At 40.0% G+C, this 23,121-nt stretch overlaps 1 protein-coding gene across 1 annotated transcript in view; it reads right to left on the bottom strand.

Moving 5' to 3' along the window:
* Positions 1 to 23,121, bottom strand: part of MINDY2 (MINDY lysine 48 deubiquitinase 2) — a 70,866-nt gene that overhangs the window by 1,457 nt on the left and 46,288 nt on the right. The window contains exons 6-8 of the mRNA XM_063445706.1: positions 19,186 to 19,328; positions 8,595 to 8,768; positions 184 to 363 (exon numbers count right to left, since the gene is read on the bottom strand). Coding sequence (XP_063301776.1) covers positions 184 to 363; positions 8,595 to 8,768; positions 19,186 to 19,328 — 497 coding nt within the window. The remainder of the gene's footprint in view (positions 1 to 183; positions 364 to 8,594; positions 8,769 to 19,185; positions 19,329 to 23,121) is intronic.

Here is a 23,121-nt window from a genome sequence, read left to right as displayed (position 1 = left end):
GGAAAGAGAGCGTGACACTAAGCAGAATTCAGACTACAAATTGAATGTGAGGGTTTCTTTACTGCATGTGATCTTGGGTCTCAATTTGTGTTTTACAAATATTTTGGCACTTTCAGTAAATTTAGGGCAAAATATCATGAGTGTGGCATATCATTTGGATTATTGCAGACTTAAGATATATACCTGCTCGGGTGCAGGAGACGGTACTTGCTCCTGTTCCTGATAATATTGTGATGCTCGTCTATCTTCCTCTTCCTGAAGTTTTTTGGCCAACTCCAAGTCACTAATACCTTCTGGGATCTGTTCCCAGTCAATATCTTGATTCTGCTGTTCTTGCTGAAGTGACAAAGCAATCAGATAATCCTAGAAATAAACAAATATATGAAATAAAACCCATCTGCAAAATAAACCACCACCAGTTTGAATGATTACTAATCTACCGAAGAAAAAATAAACCTGTGATACTTTCAGAACAAGAGGAATGCATACAACCGCCAATCAAAATTCTAGTTTGTGACTAAACAATGTATAAGGAGACAGACAGGAAGCCTGAACAACTTAGGGCAAAGCATCTTTCATTAATTCACCATCAGACTCCTAGAACCTAGCTTACCTGTGTTATTATACTGTAGTACATTGTAAAATTGTTTAACAACACCTTAAGGGTGGTTATATAATTAGTAGCTCTACATGTAATATTAGAGCCACGAAGGGATCAGGAACTATAAAATTTTTATCTCATTGAATTGGTTATAGGGCCTGGAGTCCCCTGGCACGGTCCCACCATTTTTAATCAGTATATCACTGAATGACTGTCCCTGGCTTTCCACAGTCTCATCCCCACTGTAGTTGTGGCTAATACACAGGTTAGACACTTCCTTCTAGCCATACAAATTCATATCAGCAATGAGCACTGTGACAGGCTGAAATCGATCAGCTGATATTCAGAGCCAATCATAGCTACCCATTACCGCTAGGGCTAATGCTTCCTCATCAGCCTAAGCTGCACACATGAGATGGGCTTCTGGGGACCCTAATTTAGCATTCAAACATTAAGTAAATAGAAGGAAGAATAGTTATAGTGTTTGGACTTTCCCCAGGCCCTACTTCAGTGACCACTTTACAGCTAGAAATTAAGAAGGGAAAGGGTGCATGCAGCAGGAACCAGAGAAAGGGAAGGTGGCCGCTGGGGCCTACGACATGTGCCAGAGAAATGGAATGAGGGCTGCAGAAGGACAACAAAAAAAGATGATAGGCCTATGGTGGGAGGCAGAGAAAGGGGAGAGGGAGGGGACCAGCAGTGGAAGCCAGGAAAAGGAGAAAGGAAGGGGGCGGCTGCAGCGGGAGCCAGAGACCTATGGTGGCAACCAGAGACAGGGGAGAGGCCTGTGGTGGGAGTGGGGAGAGGGGACTGTGGTAGAAAAGAAATGAGGGGGCCTGCAGCAAAAGCAAGAGAAAATGGGAGGGGGGCACGCAAAGACAGCCATACAAATCCATTCACTCTCAACCTGTCCTTCCAGAACAGCTCTTTGCTTTCATAAATTATTTTAAAGCTGCAATTTCAATCTCTAGCCCTCATTAATTTACTCAATTTTTAAATGCCAACTCTAGCATTTACTTTGCACGATTCTCCCCTTCCTTCTATGATGCCTAATCAGAATGTTCACAAGTAGCTGCCTCCTCTTAGTCCCTTGGGTCAGATTAGCAGTGGAAGTGACCAAAGAGCTATTAAATACTATGGCTGTTACAAACCTAAGGGGGTTTGATAACATGGGTCTTTGTGCAGCTTGAATGAAAATATAACATTGAAAATTACAGGTTTATAGATGCTGGCAGATCAGTGCAAAGCTGCACATTTGGAAAATAAAAAAAAAACACGTAATTATAGGAAGCCGGAGCCATCAGAAGTTGTCACAGAGCTGATAAATAATGTAGAACGATTTCATAAGCTTTGCTGTAAGACATGGCAATACTGTGACAACAGTACTCAATCACCACAAACATCAGTAGGATCTAATGCTAATGGCAAAAAAAAAATCAAATGGAATTTCCTACTTGATTGTTGGAAGAAAAACATAATGAGCCCTGTTGTGATGCTAAAGCAGTTTGAGTAAATAAAACGTCTTCTATGTAGATTGAACTCCCATTGAGAGCCCCGTAGAAACATTTCATATTTATCAGATTATTATTATTTGCTTTTAACCCTCTTGCTATCTATTTCAGTATGTCGCTGAAGGGAGAAAGAGAAGCCTTCAAAGATCATTTTAATTTATTGTTCCATTTCATAAGTTTGCTAGTCAGTACAAACGCTCTTTTGAGGAGCAAAATTGCTCTTGGAACAAGCCAAGACCACTTCAAAAACAGAAATTTTTACTTACCGTAAATTCTTTTTTTCTTAATATGGTGGCAGTAACCTCTGGGTTTTGCTCCTCCCTGTGGACAAGACCTTTAACAAGCTTTTTTAAAAGGATCCTCCCCCTTTAGGTATAAATACTGAACCCGCAAAACCTACCGCAGTACGTAACAAGTAAAGAAAACCAGAACAAGCAAACAATCCAATGCAAAAAATTCTTTAATAAAGAGGGAGGGTAATAATACTGCCACCATATTAAGAAAAAAAGAATTTACGGTAAGTAAAAATTTCTGTTTTTTCTGTCATATGGTGGCAGTAACCTCTGGGATATAGCAAGAATCCCTCTGGGCGGGACCTATGACACGACGGCTTGTAACACCTTACGCCCAAAAGCAGCTTCAGAGGCAGAGAATATGTCTAGCCGGTAGTGCTTGATAAAGGTGTTGAAGGACGACCAGCATGCCGCCTTGCAAATGACTTCTGGAGATGCAAGTGCTCTTTCTGCCCATGAGGTAGCCATTGCTCGAGTAGAATGGGCCTTGATTGTAGCAGGAGACTGCAGACCTGAGGAAGAATATGCCAAATCGATAGCCTGAATAAGCCAACGAGATAAGGTCCCACGGGAAGCCACCTTGCCCTTTTGGTGACCCTGAAAATTAACAAACAGGTGATCCGAAACTCTGAACTCCTTTGTTCTGTTTAAATATATACATAACGCTCTTCTGACGTCCAACTTTTGCCATCTGTGCTCTTGAAGAGATGAGGGCGCACTAAAAAAGGAAGGTAAAACAATAGGCTGATTAACATTTTTTGAAGATAAAACCTTTGGAAGAAAAGATGGTCTTGGGTAAAGAACCACTTTGTCCTCATGAAAAATGGTGAATTCATCTGAGGAGGATAGGGCGTGAAGTTCTCCCACTCTTTTGGCAGACGTGATGGCTACCAAAAACAATACCTTAAGGGACAAAATTTTCAAAGGAACTTCCTCCAAGGGTTCAAACGGGTTAGTACTAAGGGCCTGAAGGACTAGGGACAAGTCCCACGTCGGAAAGACCGATCGTTTAGGAGGTCTCTTGAGGCTGATGGACCTAAAAAATCTTCTGACGAAAACATTGGCTGCCAAATCCTTAATAAGAAAAAAATTCAAAGCTGAGATTTGAACCTTGAGAGTGGAGACTCCCAGGCCTGCGTCAAAGCCGTCTTGCAAAAACTGAAGAATGTTATCTATAGACGGTTGTAATATCGAGACCCGGTGATCCCTACCCCAGTGAAGAAATTTGGACCAAATTCTGAAGTATATCCTAGAAGTTGATCTTCTAGTTGCGTGTAGTAAGACTGTTATTCTCTCATCTTGCAAGCCCTTGTTCCGAAGGATCAGCCTTGCAGTAGCCAAGCCGTCAACCTGAACATTTCCAGTACTTTCAAGGGTAGGTTCCTGTTCACAATGAGATGAACTGAAATGGGAAGCTCCCAATAGTCGATAGTCATCTTCTTTAGGGCCGCAAACCAGACTCTGTTTGGCCAATAAGGGATTATCGCCAATATCCTCGCCTTGTCCGTACGTGTCTTGAGGAGGACCTTTGGGATCAGGGGCAGAGGAGGGAAGATGTAAGCCAGCTGAAAATCCCACTTTATCGATAGAGCGTCTATCCAATTGGGTTGATCCGTTCTGAAAAGGGAGGCGAAGTGGGAAACCTTTTTGTTTGATTCTCTTGCCATCAAATCTACTTCTGGGACTCCGAATTTTCCAGTCAAGATTCTGAATACGTCTGGGTGTAGAGACCATTCCTTTTGGTCCCACTTCCCTCTGCTCAAATCGTCGGCTATTACATTTTCGCTGCCTCTTATGTAAACCGCTGCGATGTCTTCTAGATTTCTCTGCGCCCATTCCATAACTTCTGTACAAAGACTGTAAAGCCTTCTTGCTCTGGTTCCTCCCTGTCGATTGATATAAGAGACTACCGTGCGATTGTCTGACTGTATCTTGACCGCTCTTTGCAGTAGCCAAGGTCTGAGGTGATGAAGAGCATACAGAACCGCCAATAATTCTTTGAAATTTGTCGACTCCTTTGCTTCCTTGGAAGACCATTTTCCTTGGAACATGGTGGAGCCTAAGTGGGCTCCCCAACCTGAGTTTGAAGCGTCTGTGGTGACTATTAGCCAGACCTTTGGTAGAAAGGATAAACCTTTTAAAAGGCACTCTGAGGTTTTCCACCAATCTAATTGCGTCTTCACCTGAGGGGACAGCAGGAATATTGTGTCCAGATCTTCCACCTTCTTTGACCAGGAAGTCAGGATGTTCCATTGTAAGGGCCTGACCTTTGATCTTGCCCATTTGACCGCCGGGAAGGTGGCCGTAAGAAGGCCTAACACACTCATGGCCTCTCTGAAGGAACAAGTTTTCATCCTTTGGAGGTTGGAAATCGTTCTTCGGATCTGTTTCCTCTTTTGTTTGGGAAGGAAAATTGACATGGAGTCTGAATTGATCTCGAAACCGAGAAACTCTATAACTCTGGTTGGAATGCAAACTGATTTCTTTAGATTCAAGATCCAGCCATGGTCCTGAAGAAACCTTATAGTGACCTGCAGATCCTTGTGTAGTTGATCCTCGGTATGAGCCACTAGAAGCCAGTCGTCTAAATATGGGATAATTGAAATACCCCTTTCCCTCAAATGAGCAGTTAGAGGAGACAGGATCTTTGTAAAGATTCTTGGAGCGGACGACAGACCAAAAGGCAGGGCCCTGAATTGGAAATGAAGGATGTGACCTCTTCTTCTTCTTATTGCAAATCTTAAATATTTCCTTGAAGCGGTGGCTATCGGAACATGAAGATATGCATCCTTTAAGTCTATCTTTACCATCACGTCGCCTTTTTGTAATAGAGGAAAAATCGATGCGATTGATTCCATGCGGAATCTGTGATAGGGGATAAACTGATTTATTTTCTTCAAATCCAGAATGGGCCGAAACGAGTTGTCCGGTTTTGGAACTAGAAATAGTCTCGAATAGACTCCCCGAAATTCCTGTTTTTTTGGAACTCTTTCTATAACCTCTTTGTGTAGAAGCAGCCTGGACTGATAATCTAGGGCTCGAGATTTTTTTGCAGACTGGTAAGTCGAAAGTAGGAACCTTGATCTTGGTTTTTCCAGAAAAATAATCTTGTGTCCCTTTCGGATAATCTTTAGAACCCATGGATCCTCCGTGGTCTGTTCCCACACCGGAAAAAAATATTGGAGCCGTCCTCCCACACCTCTGGCGTCAAAAACGTCTCCCCTTGTCTCTGAAGGATCTTTTGACCTCATTACTTTCAAATTTCCGGTTTTTTTCCTTTCTTTGAAAAAAAATGTGGTCTCTCTTGAAAGGATCTCCTACCCCTAGATTGGTAATTTCTGTACCCCGGTCTCCAGGAGGACTTCCTATCTTGAGGAAGTGCCTTCTTGGTTTCAGACATCTGTCTTATGATTTCCTCTAAGGGGGCGCCGAATAATTTAGACTTCTCCAAAGGAAGTTCACAAAGGACTGCTTGGACGCTGTATCCGCAGACCAAGACCTCAACCATAGGGCACGTCTTGCTACAGAAGACAAACCCATAATCCTGGAGGCCAATTTAAGCACCTCAGTCGACATATCCAAAAGGAATTCATTCGCCAAATGCATGTTCTGAAACATGTGACTTAGATCCTCAATATGACCAGACGATAAATTTTCCTGCACAAATTTTAGCCACACTTCATTAGCTCTGGCTACTGCAGCTCCTGCCAGTAAGGCTTTGCATTGGAAACCAGCTGTCTGATAAGCCCGCCTACACGAGGTTTCGGCTCTTTTATCCATAGGATTCTTTAACGCTGCAGTTTCTCCTATAGGGATAGTGGTTCTCTTGGCAATCTGTGCCACCTGAACATCAACCTTTGGGAGATCTTCCCACATAACGTCGCTAGCCAGCCTGAAGACATCCTTGAAGTGTCTGGAAATAAAGGCACGTTTTTCCGGGTTTTTCCATTCCCTAAATACAAATTCAACTAGGCTCTGTTGGACAGAAAAGCCCTTCTTTGGATTTTCCGATCCCTGAGGTAGGATTGTCAGATTTACTTCTTTAATAAATTTGCGGATTGCCTCAGGGGGAAACCCCACTGGTTCGCTTGACGAGGAACCTGAATCCACTGATTCGCCAGAAGAAGAACATTCTCCCGAAGATGATTCAGATGAAGAAATTCTCTTTCTTTTATTAATCTTTTGATGAATGGGGGCTTCTACCCTTTTAGATTCTTTAATCGAGTCCAAGGTATGGGACAAGTTCTCCTGGAACCAGGATAGGAAAGATTGCATATCCTTTTGCTTTTCTCTTTCCAAAGAGTTTGCAGTACACTGACTGCATATTTTCTTCCTAGACCCGTCTGGGAGAGGAGTTGCACATTCGCTGCAAACAATATGTTTGGACTTCACCGTAGCCTTTCTAGGCGTGGGGGTTAGCTTTTCCTTATCCATCTCAGGTGGACTAGACATATCTGGAAAAAAATAAATGGAGGCACTTAGAATCCAAACTCTTCTTCAGAAAGTATTTCAAAGTAAAGATTACTTTATCAATCTTACCTCAAAATACCTCTGAGCCGTGTGGGGGGGCAGGTGACACGGCGTACCACTTCTGACCTGCATCCATGCTGTCAGTGGGTACCAGCACAGCTTTTACATTCAAATTTCGCGGGTTTTTTTTTTTTTGTGTGTATATCTTTAAGCTTCCGTTTGCGCATGCGTCATTGCGCACCCGGAAGCTTAGGTGGAACGCAATCACCACCAGGGCGTGCGTTCCACCGCTGTGCGCTTGCTCAGAGCGAGCTCCGCCTCCCGGAAGCATTCTGCCGGCAACCTTCTCGGCATAAATCCAACAGCCTCTTTCACTCCGTAACGGCAAGACAACGGAGCATGGGCCACTCAGCCTACCACCCGGGCAGCTCTCGGACCGGATCCCCCAGACAACAGCCCGTGTGCCTCACCATCAACGAAAGTCCTGTCCATCCCTATCGGGACAAGAAAGAAGACTGGGGTAGGTTTTGCGGGTTCAGTATTTATACCTAAAGGGGGAGGATCCTTTTAAAAAAGCTTGTTAAAGGTCTTGTCCACAGGGAGGAGCAAAACCCAGAGGTTACTGCCACCATATGACAGAAAAATATAGCACTAAAAGGACCAGCTTTTTAACCGAATGCTATGGACATGAGCAGTAGTGATAGATAATGTGCTACGCAGATTTTCCAAATGGTTCTCAGATGACCTTGTGAGTCAAAACACAATAGGATCAACGCCAACACCACAGGACCATTCAACACATTTGCCTACTGAGTTTTACATAAGATAGGATAAACTAATTGTCCAAATATGGTCTTGTCACATCAACAGGTTAAGTTTTCTGATTTATACATTACTGTGCAAAGGTTTTAGGTGGGTGTGAAAAAATGCTGCACAGCAAGAATGCTTTCAAAAACAGAATTAAAGGACCACTATAGTGCCAGGAAAACACACTCGTTTTCCTGGCACTATAGTGCCCTGAGGGTGCCCCCACCTTCAGGGACCCCCTCCCGCCGGGCTGGATGGAGAGGAAGGGGTTAAACTTACCTCTTTTTCCAGTGCCGGGCGGGGAGCACTCCTCCTGCTCTCCGCCTCCTCGGCTGAATGCGCATGTGCGGCAGGAGCCGAGCGCGCATTCAGCCAGTCTCATAGGAAAGCATTTCCAATGCTTTCCTATGGACGCTTGCGTCTTCTCACTGTGATTTTCATTTTAATTAACAAGAATATTTAAAAGACATTCTTACTTTACAGCATATTTTTTTTATATCTGCCGAAACGTTTGCACATTAGTGTATAATCTTAAATTAAACAAAACACCTTCTTCTTTAGCATAGGACTTGGCATGACTCCACAACCAATTTTCAACATGTGCTTATTATGAATGAAAACTATTGGTATGTTATCAATTTAAAGCATGGGCACACTATAACCCCTTAAGGACAGACAACGGATATATTCCGTCATGATTCCCTTTTATTCCATAAGTTGTGTCATTAAGGGGTTAACTCTCTGAGGCTGCAAGGTTTTCCAAAAGATAAATACTCTAAGAACGCAGGTCAAAGACAATACAAAAATAGCCATCAGGAAATTACTTTTTAATTTCAGTTATATCACCTTGTCTGAATTCCTATCAATTCTCTATTCATAACACCAGTGTGAAATGGTTAATGGTTTATTTACCTGATCAATTTGGTCTTGCTGACCCTGGTATACAGCTTCTGGGTCAGATGGGGGTCTTAGGTGGAATTCAGAATCACAGAAGTTCCCATCCCCGTCCACATTATGTAAACTTTCCCAGACAATATTTTCTTCTGTTAGAAATCCCTGGTCTGTTACCAGTAAGTACAGAAGACCCTGAGGAAATTCATAAAGTATTGGAGATGTAAATTTACCTTTTCATGTCACCAGGAGAAACACCATTAAAACAGACCAGGTACACAAGAGGGGCAGAACAATGACAGTGGTTCTAAAAATTCAGAACAGTAAAACCACTCTCTCCAATTATCTTCATCCTTTCATCTTACTGAACCATGGAGACGTTAGGTGCGTGCACACATGACAAAAGCTACAATCACATTTTGTTGCCGTTATCTCTTAAAGATCACATTTTCTAATTTTCTCCATTAAAAACGTAGGTTCTATTGCTTCTGCAGGTTAGTGTATTTACAGACGTATTTGACGTGAGAGAATGACAATGTTTGGTCATTAAACAGCAAAGGGAAAAGGTTTACATAAAGTTAACATTTCAACAACAAATTCACTTTAAAATTAAAATATTTATTAACAGCCCAATTAGCAAGACATTTTTAACAAATAAAACAAAAATGCTTTACTGGGGCTTTTTTTACACAAAATAAATAGAATACTCCAGCTCCCTTAGCATCTATTCTGCTTACAGTCACTGGACTGAAGTAAATGAAAATATACAGAGGTCAAAGGTGTTCAAAGAAACCAGACATGCCATTTTTGTGGGCGATACAAATGTAAAGCCATTATAGAGAAGCACTTCAGTTTGTTATTTAATTCTTTATTTTTTTATAATTTCCATTTGAACATTGTGTTTTGTGATAATTTGAGAGATCCAAAGAGGGGTTTGGTATAGAGTCCTTTCAGCAGGTTATAGTAAAGTAATATGCAATTACAGCCTTGAGAAATAGAATGGAATTCACAATTCGCAAGGTCTAATTAGTAGAAACTACTTCCATTTAGTAGGTTGTTTACAGCGATTTCCACGATTAAAACAGAACAGCCGAGAACAAGAGTAAAAAGCTGGATTTATTTTCATAAATTGGGACTCTGTCCCTATGTTTCTAAACACATCCACGCCATGAATTCAAAGGATGATAAATATAGTATTTACTACATATTAACTTAAAGGGTTACTCCAACCACCATGACCACTTCTGCACGAAAAGTAGTGATTATGGTATGAGTCTGCAGAAACGCTGCACATCCAGAGATATTTGCACTTGTGTTCCAAGGACTACTTTCCCTTCCCTGGCACACATGACCAGTGGTGGACTGGCCAAGGTGTCAGCTTGCCCGATGGCAAGTGGGCCAGTGATGAAGTGGGCCTCCTTAAAAAAAAAATGTTAAAAAATGCCCTTCTTTAACGCGACAGCAGGGGGGGGGGGGGGGGCAAAGCAGCTGCCCCTTAGGCCAGCAACAATCGCTGAAAGCATTGCACGCGTTAGTTTTTATTGCACTATGCGACAATCGGCATCGCCGCATACTGTTGGACTTGCTCCTCCTCTGCCCTGCAGCGTGACCGTGATGTTCACGTTGAGACTGAATCAGGCTAGGGTCACACCGAGACAGAAGAAATGCCGCACTGACCATCAGTGCGGCCGGTGCATGGCAGTCACAAGGTGTGACAAAGTAATTGTAATTGTGAAGGTCTCTCTCTCACTTCAGCTGTTCCCACAAGCCACAGCTCAGTCTAAGCTACTGAATAGTACACTATGGGTCATTAGAAATACATGCACATGTTAGGAAGCCAAAAACTCTAGATTATTTGAATATTAAAAAATAGAAATAAATACAAACTAATAAAATAGGATAACGAAAATGGACATGTTTTAGTTGAATGATGGCAAGAAGAGAATGACCTAATTTATTATATATATATATATATATATACACACATGTACACACACACACACCTCTATTTAGGTAGCTTTGTGTTCTGCACGGAACAGCATATAACATTAGGTTTTAACCATTTCTTTTCAGAATATTACTAGCACTTATGTTTCAGTCAGAATGCTGTCGATATGACTTTCTAGTTTGATTACTACCACATTTCATTTTATTTTATGCCTGATGGGAATCCTGAAAAAAGAGGCAAGGGACTTCTTTTTGCCTCCAAAATAATTAAGCTCTGCTTTATGTGTTAACTTCTGCTATCACAGTATTTCAACTTCAGCTTCTGGAATCCCAGCTGTATTAATGGGACTAAAAATACTACTCTCTGTGGCTCAGCTGATATCGGATGCTTTATTGCAATGGTAGCTAAAGCCTATACCTTGGGAGCAAAGCACTGACTCCAGCCATTAAATGTAAATTTTCAAATAAAGATTAATGAAGCCGAATTTGAACAATTGCTATATTTTTTTCTCAAGTTGGGCCACTGGTGTATCAGGAAGCCTGATATGTTGGAGGCCCTGTGTGTGGCTGTCATTGGAGATGTAGCAGCATTTTTTCACTTCTACAAGGTCACATATAATGGGGAAAAGTAGCTAGTTTTAGAAGAAATTAGATTAATATATCAGACGGCTCAGGAACATGGTGGAAGACTTAGAGTAAAATCATAAAGCAAGGCTAAAAGATATAGCAATTCAATTCCTGGCAGAATGAAATTAAGATACTTCTAATGATTAATGTCCTATCCTGCTTGCACAGTCCACCATGTTATACAAAATTGTTTTGTATTGTAGCCAAAGCAACTTCGGTTTTGTTGCCACTAAGGCTTGCTATAGGCAGAGGTGCACTGGTTTTGTATACCTAAACATAGCGGATCTGTAAAAATCGCAAAATACCAAAACAGAATGGTGGCACCAGCATAGTGCTTATCTCATTAGCCCTCATCTACCTATCTTTCCTGTGTCACTGGGTAATCATCTCATTTATTGTAAATATACCCCTTTCATAATATTGTAAAGCGCTGCGGAATTAGTTAGCGCTATATAAATACCAATAATAAGAATAATAACCAAGCTTAAATAAATTCACAGTCTTATTATCCATTAAGACTCAGCAATCCTTGCCCTTGCTGAATAGTCAGCCACAATAGTTGGCTTCTACCCATATCGTAAAATTATTATACACAATGATATCAAATACTAGGGAGCGTTCACTAAATTGTGAACTTATAAATACAGTAAGATTTTGGACTAACCTACAGTAACCAACATCATGCAGGATCCGATACAAAAACAGAAAATGCAATTAACCAACACTAAGCCGTATTAAGCAAACTGTGGAGATCAAAAGGTCTCCCCATCCTGTCCAGCATTATTTTATTCCATTAGTGGTACCTAGTGACTAACCACTAACTTTAATTAACAGGAGCCCTCCATGTTATGAAGGATCTCAGCACAGCTGTATTCTCAGAGATTCCGCAGGTGTAATCAGCAAGATTTCAGCAGCGAGGACCCATAACCAGTGTGCAAACAAACACACACACACACTCAAACACTTGGATTCTGGGCAGTCACATACAGCAGAATGTTTATAGCAAGATGGAGAAAGCCACTACAAGAAAAGAGGTTAGATGGAGGGAGAGGAACAACTGTGGGCTGGGGATTGAAGGAGTGACAAGTGTGGAGTACAGTAAAGAGACAAAGACAAGAGATTTCACCATTAAGCTATGTAGTGGTCACACAGGTATGCAGAGACAATAAATAATAGTTTAAAGGACCACTCTAGTGCCAGGAAAACATACTAGTTTTCCTGGCACTAGAGTGCCCTGAGGGTGCCCCCACCCTCAGGGTCCCCCTCCCGCCCGGCTCTGGAAAGGGGAAAAGGGGTAAAACTTACCTTTTTCCAGCGCTGGGCGCCCCGTCGGCTAAATGCGCACGCGCGGCAAGAGCTGCACGCACATTCAGCCGGTCGCATAGGAAAGCATTTACAATGCTTTCCTATGGACGCTTGCGTGCTCTCACTGTGATTTTCACAGTGAGAATCACGCAAGCGCCTCTAGCGGCTGTCAGTGAGACAGCCACTAGAGGATTTGGGGGAAGGCTTAACCAATTTATAAACATAGCAGTTTCTCTGAAACTGCTATGTTTATTAAAAAAAAAAAAGGATTAACCCTAGCTGGACCTGGCACCCAGACCACTTCATTAAGCAGAAGTGGTCTGGGTGCCTAGAGTGGTCGTTTAAGGATCTTGAAGGATTTATGCCTCAAGGGTGGCCTAGATACAGCTGAAGCGAGTTCCTCATACCAAGAGTGATTGATGGTAACATTTAAAAGCAGCCTGCTGGGAGTAATGGTTTCTTCTTGGGTTTTTTTGTTTTTTTTTTTAAAAGGGGGGGAGGAGAGGGATTGTGAAAAGAATGTTTCCCGCTTCATCTTAATGAGTATTAATTTCCTTAAACATTCCTTCCCCGTAAAGAACAGGGCCAGCACTCCAAATGGCTTCAAAACGTTACTTTGACACAGCACAACCAAAAGGTGCCTATCCCCTATGTAAAATGTTACACTAACGTCCATTTGCAAGTTCATCAAATTGCATTTCCTGATAGTTTTCCAGTCTATCAAAGCTGTAATATTTTTTTTAAAGGACAGATGTGTTTGAAACAAAGGGTTAAAAAGGTGAAGAAAAGCTCATCATATCCCCTTTAGCTATATCAGAGAAGACTTACAGCCCACAGGCATTCGGAGATCCAGGTAAATGCCAAACTGCTCAAAAATAGCTTGCCTTCTTACAGTGGGACTATTGGCACCATAATCACTACAGTGGGCTGCAGTGGGTATGGTGTAGGGACTATTTGGATGCTGCACCATGATTATTTAATAACAAATTCAGCACCTAAAGCGCAGCGCTCAGTTGCTGAAGTGATACTTTACTGACTTCAGTTGAAAGTCTGACTTTGACTTACTGAATATAAGAGAGGGTTAGTAGAGGGAATGTATCTCACTGAATAAGAGAGTGTTATTAGAGGGAATGTATCTCACGGATTATAAGAGGGGGTTATTAATTAGAGGGAATGTATCTCACGGATTATAAGAGAGGGTTATTAGAGGGAATGTATCTCACGGATTATAAGAGGGGGTTATTAGAGGGAATGTATCTCACGGATTATAAGAGAGGGTTATTAGAGGGAATGTATCTCACTGAATATAAGAGAGTGTTATTAGAGGGAATGTATCTCACTGATTATAAGAGAGGGTTATTAGAGGGAATGTATCTCACGGATTATAAGAGGGGGTTATTAGAGGGAATGTATCTCACGGATTATAAGAGAGGGTTATTAGAGGGAATGTATCTCACTGAATATAAGAGAGTGTTATTAGAGGGAATGTATCTCACTGATTATAAGAGGGGGTTATTAGAGGGAATGTATCTCACTGATTATAAGAGGGGGTTATTAGAGGGAATGTATCTCATTGATTATAAGAGAGGGTTATTAATTAGAGGGAATGTATCTCACGGATTATAAGAGAGGGTTATTAGAGGGAATGTATCTCACGGATTATAAGAGGGGGTTATTAGAGGGAATGTATCTCACGGATTATAAGAGAGGGTTATTAGAGGGAATGTATCTCACTGAATATAAGAGGGGGTTATTAGAGGGAACGTATCTCACTGAATATAAGAGAGGGTTATTAGAGGGAATGTATCTCACTGAATATAAGAGAGGGTTATTAGAGGGAATGTATCTCACTGATTATAAGAGGGGGTTATTAGAGGGAATGTATCTCACTGAATATAAGAGGGTTATTAGAGGGAATGTATCTCACGGATTATAAGAGAGGGTTATTAGAGGGAATGTATCTCACTGATTATAAGAGAGGGTTATTAGAGGGAATGTATCTCACTGATTATAAGAGGGTTATTAGAGGGAATGTATCTCACTGAATATAAGAGAGGGTTATTAGAGGGAATGTATCTCACTGATTGTAAGAGAGGGTTATTAGAGGGAATGTATCTCACTGATTATAAGAGGGGGTTATTAGAGGGAATGTATCTCACAGATTATAAGAGGGGGTTATTAGAGGGAATGTATCTCACTGATTATAAGAGGGGGTTGTTAGAGGGAATGTATCTCACTGAATATAAGAGAGGGTTATTAGAGGGAATGTATCTCACTGATTATAAGAGGGTTATTAGAGGGAATGTATCTCACTGAATATAAGAGAGGGTTATTAGAGGGAATGTATCTCACTGAATATAAGAGAGGGTTATTAGAGGGAATGTATCTCACGGATTATAAGAGAGGGTTATTAGAGGGAATGTATCTCACTGATTATAAGAGTGTTATTAGAGAGAATGTATCTCACTGATTATAAGAGGGGGTTATTAGAGGGAATGTATCTCACTGAATATAAGAGAGGGTTATTAGAGGGAATGTATCTCACTGATTGTAAGAGGGTTATTAGAGGGAATGTATCTCACTGATTATAAGAGGGGGTTATTAGAGGGAATGTATCTCACTGAATATAAGAGAGGGTTATTAGAGTGAATGTATCTCACTGATTATAAGAGGGTTATTAGAGGGAATGTATCTCACTGAATATAAGAGAGGGTTATTAGAGGGAATGTATCTCACTGATTATAAGAGAGGGTTATTAGAGGGAATGTATCTCACTGAATATAAGAGAGGGTTATTAGAGGGAATGTATCTCGCTGATTATAAGAGGGGGTTATTAGAGGGAATGTATCTCACTGAATATAAGAGAGGGTTATTAGAGGGAATGTATCTCACTGAATATAAGAGAGGGTTATTAGAGGGAATGTATCTCACTGATTATAAGAGGGGGTTATTAGAGGGAATGTATCTCACTGAATATAAGAGAGGGTTATTAGAGGGAATGTATCTCACTGATTATAAGAGAGGGTTATTAGAGGGAATGTATCTCACTGAATATAAGAGAGGGTTATTAGAGGGAATGTATCTCGCTGATTATAAGAGGGGGTTATTAGAGGGAATGTATCTCACTGAATATAAGAGAGGGTTATTAGAGGGAATGTATCTCACTGAATATAAGAGAGGGTTATTAGAGGGAATGTATCTCACTGATTATAAGAGGGGGTTATTAGAGGGAATGTATCTCACTGAATATAAGAGAGGGTTATTAGAGGGAATGTATCTCACTGATTATAAGAGGGGGTTATTAGAGGGAATGTATCTCGCTGATTATAAGAGGGTTATTAGAGGGAATGTATCTCATGGATTATAAGAGAGGGTTATTAGAAGGAATGTATCTCACTGATTATAAGAGGGTTATTAGAGGGAATGTATCTCACGGATTATAAGAGAGGGTTATTAGAGGGAATGTATCTCACGGATTATAAGAGGGTTATTAGAGGGAATGTATCTCACGGATTATAAGAGAGGGTTATTAGAGGGAATGTATCTCACGGATTATAAGAGGGGGTTATTAGAGGGAATGTATCTCACTGATTATAAGAGGGGGTTATTAGAGGGAATGTATCTCAATGAATATAAGAGAGGGTTATTAGAGGGAACGTATCTCACTGAATATAAGAGAGGGTTATTAGAGGGAATGTATCTCATTGATTAGAAGACAGGGTTATTAGAGGGAATGTATCTCACTGATTATAAGAAGGGGTTATTAGAGGGAATGTAGCTCACTGATTATAAGAGGGGGTTATTAGAGGGAATGTATCTCGCTGATTATGAGAGGGTTATTAGAGGGAATGTATCTCACTGAATATAAGAGAAGGTTATTAGAGGGAATGTATCTCACGGATTATAAGAGGGTTATTAGAGGGAATGTATCTCACGGATTATAAGAGAGGGTTATTAGAGGGAATGTATCTCACGGATTATAAGAGGGGGTTATTAGAGGGAATGTATCTCACTGAATATAAGAGAGGGTTATTAGAGGGAATGTATCTCACTGATTGTAAGAGAGGGTTATTAGAGGGAATGTATCTCACTGATTATAAGAGGGTTATTAGAGGGAATGTATCTCACTGATTATAAGAGGGGTTATTAGAGGGAATGTATCTCACTGAATATAAGAGAGGGTTATTAGAGGGAATGTATCTCACTGATTATAAGAGGGTTATTAGAGGGAATGTATCTCACTGAATATAAGAGAGGGTTATTAGAGGGAATGTATCTCACTGATTGTAAGAGAGGGTTATTAGAGGGAATGTATCTCACTGATTATAAGAGGGTTATTAGAGGGAATGTATCTCACTGAATATAAGAGAGGGTTATTAGAGGGAATGTATCTCACTGAATATAAGAGAGGGTTATTAGAGGGAATGTATCTCACTGAATATAAGAGAGGGTTATTAGAGGGAATGTATCTCACTGATTATAAGAGGGGGTTATTAGAGGGAATGTATCTCACGGATTGTAAGAGGGTTATTAGAGGGAATGTATCTCACTGATTATAAAAGGGTTATTAGAGGGAATGTATCTCACGGATTATAAAAGGGTTATTAGAGGGAATGTATCTCATTGATTATAAGAGGGTGTTATTAGAGGGAATGTATCTCACGGATTATAAGAGGGGGTTATTAGAGGGAATGTATCTCACTGATTATAAGAGAGGGTTATTAGAGGGAATGTATCTCACTGATTATAAGAGGGGGTTATTAGAGGGAATGTATCTCACTGAATATAAGAGAGGGTTATTAGAGGGAATGTATCTCGCTGATTATAAGAGAGGGTTATTAGAGGGAATGTATCTCACTGATTATAAGAGGGGTTATTAGAGGGAATGTATCTCGCTGATTATAAGAGAGGGTTATTAGAGGGAATGTATCTCACTGATTATAAGAGGGGGTTATTAGAGGGAATGTATCTCACTGATTGTAAGAGGGGGTTATTAGAGGGAATGTATGTCACTGAATATAAGAGGGGGTTATTAGAGGGAATGTATCTCACTGATTATAAGAGGGGGTTATTAGAGGGAATGTATCTCACGGATTACAAGAGGGGGTTATTAGAGGGAATGTATCTCACAGATTATAAGAGGGGGTTATTAGAGGGAATGTATCTCACTGATTATAAGAGGGGGTTATTAGAGGGAATGTATCTCACTGATTATAAGAGGGGGTTATTAGAGGGAATGTATCTCACTGATTATAAGAGGGGGTTATTAGAGGGAATGTATCTCACTGATTATAAGAGGGGGTTATCAGAGGGAATGTATCTCACTGATTATAAGAGGGGGTTATCAGAGGGAATGTATCTCACTGAATATAAGAGAGGGTTATTAGAGGGAATGTATCTCACTGATTGTAAGAGGGTTATTAGAGGGAATGTATCTCACTGAATATAAGAGGGGGTTATTAGAGGGAATGTATCTCACCGATTATAAGAGGGTTATTAGAGGGAATGTAGCTCACTGATTATATGAAACGGTTATTAGAGGGAATGTAGCTACCACAAGTATGAGTACTCAGATTTGACTATTCTATTAAGTCCTTTTATTTATTTTTTAATTCTTCATTATTGCTCAACACCAAGCTTCTTGTTTGCATTATTTTATTTTTAATTTTTCTGAGACTTTTTTTTCAAAATTAAAAATCCTGGCTGCTTGATGGAGCCAGTGCAAACAAATCCCCCCTAAAAAAATATACCCCATGATAAACATATTGTGAGCGATACGACTGGAGTAAGATATTTAATTTATATAAAGGGAATCTATGGTCCTGAAAAGAACAATTCTGTTTTTCTTGACTGTAGATTTCCTTCTATTGCTGTGAGCACTGTCCACCCCCTTTGCTGTAAAAATTTTAAGTTAACGTACAAGACTCCTTCACTGCAGCCGCGTGCTCTGCTCCGCCGACATCCTCTGCAACCTCCTGCAATCTAAATCTTTTCATACAGAAGAATAGGATTGGAGATCGGTATGAGCGGCAAACACCGTGCTCCTCCAATGACGTTCTACTAGGAGCCTCTAGTGCAGTGGTTTCCAAACCAGTTCTCAAGGCACACCTACCAGTACAGGATTTAGTGATTGCCTGAAAGGAAATAAAACACCTGACATAACTGGGTAATCCCTAAATCCTGGACTTGGTAGCCATACCTTGGTTTGGAAACAGCAGCTCTAGTGGCGATCAGAAATCAAATGCCGAGCAAAAAAAAAACAAAAAAACAAGAAGATGAAGTGGTCTAGGTGAATATAGTGTTACTTTAATTACTTAGATTTTTCTGTAACTGTGTAAAAAAAAAAAAATCACTAAAGTAAATATATTTATAACTTTACAAATTGTGATTCAGGGCTCAGAAATATAAAATAAACTCTCCCTTTACCCAGCACCATTTTATCAAACCAGCAGCTTGTCTGCGGTGAGATCATTCTTCATGGCTATTAGTCCAATCCAAAGCTTCATAAAGAGAAGCACTGGCGACCTACAGCACATGCGTGACAAAAATGCTTCACCAATACCCCAAAGTGTGTCTATCAGCTCAGTTAAAAGCGTTATCATGTCGGGTGTGAGGATGCAGAAAATGTGCAGGAAGCCAGTAGAGATGTGTTCTCAAATGTAGACATTGGTGTTTACGCAGGGACATGGTCTTTGCACCAAAACCACTACATTACCAATATGAGATATCCTACCTTATATTTGGTCATGGTACTAAAATGATTGTTCCTGAAGAATACACAGAGCTCTCCTTCTTGTAGGGTTGTAGTCAGCTCACTGAGCCCATGGTATGTCAGCTGTGTGGCTGTGCCATTAAGAAACTGTTCAGCTGTAAAACCTACAAGAGAATGAAGAGAAGTAACGAGAGGTTTCAGCATGGAGAAAAATTGCTCTGCACAAGCTAAAGTGAAAATCCCATGCATTACCAAACACACACATACCTATATAGAAAACACACACACATTATATCTATATAGATATAGATATATATATATATATATATATATATATATATATATATATATATAGATATATAGAGAGAGAGATCGCGAGAGATCGATAAAGAGAGACATTTTTCTAGATTTTACAGGACTCTTTAAACTGAGTGTTAGAAGCCAACTTGTTTCAAGTATGTGATCATATACAACTAAAGCACTAACTGAAATAAAAGAAAGATAATTAGTTCAACATTAGAAATTATGCTTCTTAATATTGTTTCCAGCTTTTCAGCTTATTTATTTCTGCGTTTCAATAAACTTGAGTTTTAAGGATTAAGACATTCAGCATGTCATCAGTCGGAATGTGTAATGTAACTGATAAATTCAGCTTCATTTCAAATGTATATAGAATAATAAGGTACCATTGTAAGGGAAAAGATATGGAGGAGGTTTCTTTAAAACATCATCTTCAATGGCTCCCCGTTTATTATAGTTGGCAGTAAAGATGGAGGATTGCTGGATACCCATGTCGTGGCTAACTCCTCTATTTCAACACTTATGGTCTAACCCTGGTACTGGCTATTGATAAAGTTTGAGTGAAAATGAATCGGAGACAGTGCTTGTCCAATCAGTTTTTTTGTTTTTTTTTAAATGGATGAAAATGATATATCTCTGATTAAAATAAAAATAATCTGAATCATTTTATTTTTATTAATCTTCGATTTTAATCCAGCCTGGTTCTGCCTTTGGTAAAGAATTACCGTATATACTCGAGTATAAGCCGACCCGAATATAAGCCGAGGCCCCTAATTTTACCCCAAAAAACTGGGAAAACTTATTGACTCGAGTATAAGACTAGGGTGGGAAATGCAGCAGCTGCTGGTAAATTTCTAAATAAAATTAGATCCTTAAAAAATTATATTAATTGAATATTTATTTACAGTGTGTATATATAATGAATGCAGTGTGTGTATGAGAATGCAGTGTGTGTGTATGAGAATGTAGTGTGTGTATGAGTGCAGTGTGTATAGGAATGCAGTGTGTGTATATGAATGCAGTGTGTGTGTATGAGAATGCTGTGTGTATGAGTGCAGTGTGTGTGTATGAGAATGCTGTGTATGAGTGCAGTGTGTGTATGAGTGCAGTGTGTGTGTATGAGTGCAGTGTGTGTGTATGAGTGCAGTGTGTGTGTATGAGTGCAGTGTGTGTGTATGAATGCAGCGTGTGTGTATGAATGCAGCGTGTGTGTATGAATGCAGCGTGTGTGTATGAATGCAGCGTGTGTGTATGAATGCAGCGTGTGTATGAATGCAGCGTGTGTATGAATGCAGCGTGTGTATGAATGCAGCGTGTGTGTATGAGAATGCTGTGTGTATGAATGCAGTGTGTGTATGAATGCAGTGTGTATGAGTGCAGTGTGTGTATGTGTGTGTGTAATGCAGAGTGTGATGCAGAGCCTTGGTGGGAGGTGGGCATTTTTATTTTTTATTATTATTTTAATATTTATTTTTGTTTCATTAAATTTTTTTATTTTATTATTTTTTATTTTATTATTATTTTTATTTTATTCTTTTTATTTTTTTTATTATTATTATTACATATTACATATTTACATATTAAATATTACATATTTATTATTAATATACATACATTATTACATATTAATATACATACATTATTACATATTATTACACATTACATATTTACATATTAAATATTACATATTTATTATTAATATACATACATTTTTTTTGTCCCCCCTCCCTGCTTGCTAGCTGGCCAGGGAGGGGGGCTCTCCTTCCCTGGTGGTCCAGTGGATGGGCACTGTGTAGGAGGGGGCTGTGGGGGCTGCAGAGAGATGTTACTTACCTTTCCTGCAGCTCCTGTCAGCTTTCTCCTCCTCCGCCGGTCCGTTCAGCACCTCGGTCAGCTCCCAGTGTAAATCTCGCGAGAGCCGCGGCTCTCGCGAGATTTACACTGTGAGCTGACAGAAGAGGTGAACGGACCGGCGGAGGAGGAGAGAGCTGACAGGAGCTGCAGGAAAGGTAAGTAACATCTCTCTGCAGCCCCCACAGCCCCAGTCTGTATTATGGCAATGCAAATTGCCATAATACAGACAATTGACTCGAGTATAAGCCGAGTTGGGGTTTTTCAGCACAAAAAATGTGCTGAAAAACTCGGCTTATACTCGAGTATATACGGTACGTTACCTGAGGAGACATATTTAACAGTATTTTTGATTGCATAGAGGTTTTACTTGTGTCTTTTTTAATCTAATTTGTTTGAGGGAACCGGAGGCACCCCATATACCAATTGCCTTGGTGATGGCAACTTGTGATACTATAGTTAAGTATGGGTGTTGTTAAAAGCACATTTTTATCATAATTTTTGGCCTTATGCAGACAAATAGTCATTTTCGTTTCAACTCTTTCACCCCCACAACCAAGTCATGGGCACGCTTGGAATAGTGAGGTTCGTGACAGGCTGGGCCAGGGAATATGGGTATCCTAGCTATAAGATAAGGCCAGGGACTAATGAAAGTACCATTTAGAATATTGGGCAGACTAGATGGACGGAATGGTCCTCATCTGCCATCACATTCTATATACGAAGCAATATATATTATATTATATATATATATATTCCTAAAGAAAACATGCAAAAAAAAAAACACATCTGTAAATGTTTTCTTTGGGGGTTTAACTACTGAACAAGTGATTGTGTGTTTTAGTGGAGTGTTCCTTCGATCTGTGGGTATTTACACTGCACCGCATGATAATTACAATCTGTTACATACAATCATATCTGAGCAGAGCCCTCGTCATATCTTTTCTGTACACACTGTAATAATATGAGGTATACACCATCACAAGGTAACATTTCCCCCATTGAGAACGCCTCTTTAAATTACACTTAGAGCCAGACCACACCTCCCTCTTGTCCCTAGTCACACAGTTATACAGTTATACACTATGTAATTATTTAATCAGATATTTTAGGAGATATTTCCTATATCGATCAACGGTTCTCCAGTAGGTTGTTTGTTACTTTGGATGAAACACGCTGTACTTTCATTTGAGTGTTTTTAAGACTCTTTTGGAAATAAACATGCTGCACATTATGCGTGTATGTTGCTTTAAGCTTTAGTTCATTCCGTGCCCTTTTAAACGGTGTGTTGATCACAAGTAGCTACCATATACTCCAACCCAATTCTAAGAAGTCCTTTCCTCTGACTACTGAACTGACTTTACAAGTCTACATGCTGATAATGGTTACTGATCTTTACATATCAATTGCTATATACCTGGTTATTAGAATCGTAAAAAATATACAAAAGGGTTTAGTCTGTAACAAAACGCTTTTTTTGGTTGATGTAACCCTTGCTGGTGCTCTCATCCCCTTCATTAAATAAATATCTGTGATCCAACGCCAACCTACTTTAACTCTGGGGTAGCTGTTCCAGATGAGCTATTTGCCTACATTCTGCCATTTGGCTTTCAATTCACTATAATTCAGAGTTCAGTCAATAAACCCCAAAACACACAAAACAATGTAAGGAACTGTGTTAAAAAAAAAATCTACATATGTCTTCCTTAGACTGAACCAGGACCATCTTATGGATGGACCAGCAACTGAATGACTTTTTATTTTTTTCGAGCTTATCTATCCTTCTCCGAGAAAGCCCTCTTCCAT

This window comes from Pelobates fuscus, chromosome 3 (genome assembly GCF_036172605.1).
Source record: "Pelobates fuscus isolate aPelFus1 chromosome 3, aPelFus1.pri, whole genome shotgun sequence".
NCBI classification, from domain to species: domain Eukaryota; kingdom Metazoa; phylum Chordata; class Amphibia; order Anura; family Pelobatidae; genus Pelobates; species Pelobates fuscus.
This window is presented reverse-complemented; position numbering and strand designations above follow the sequence as displayed.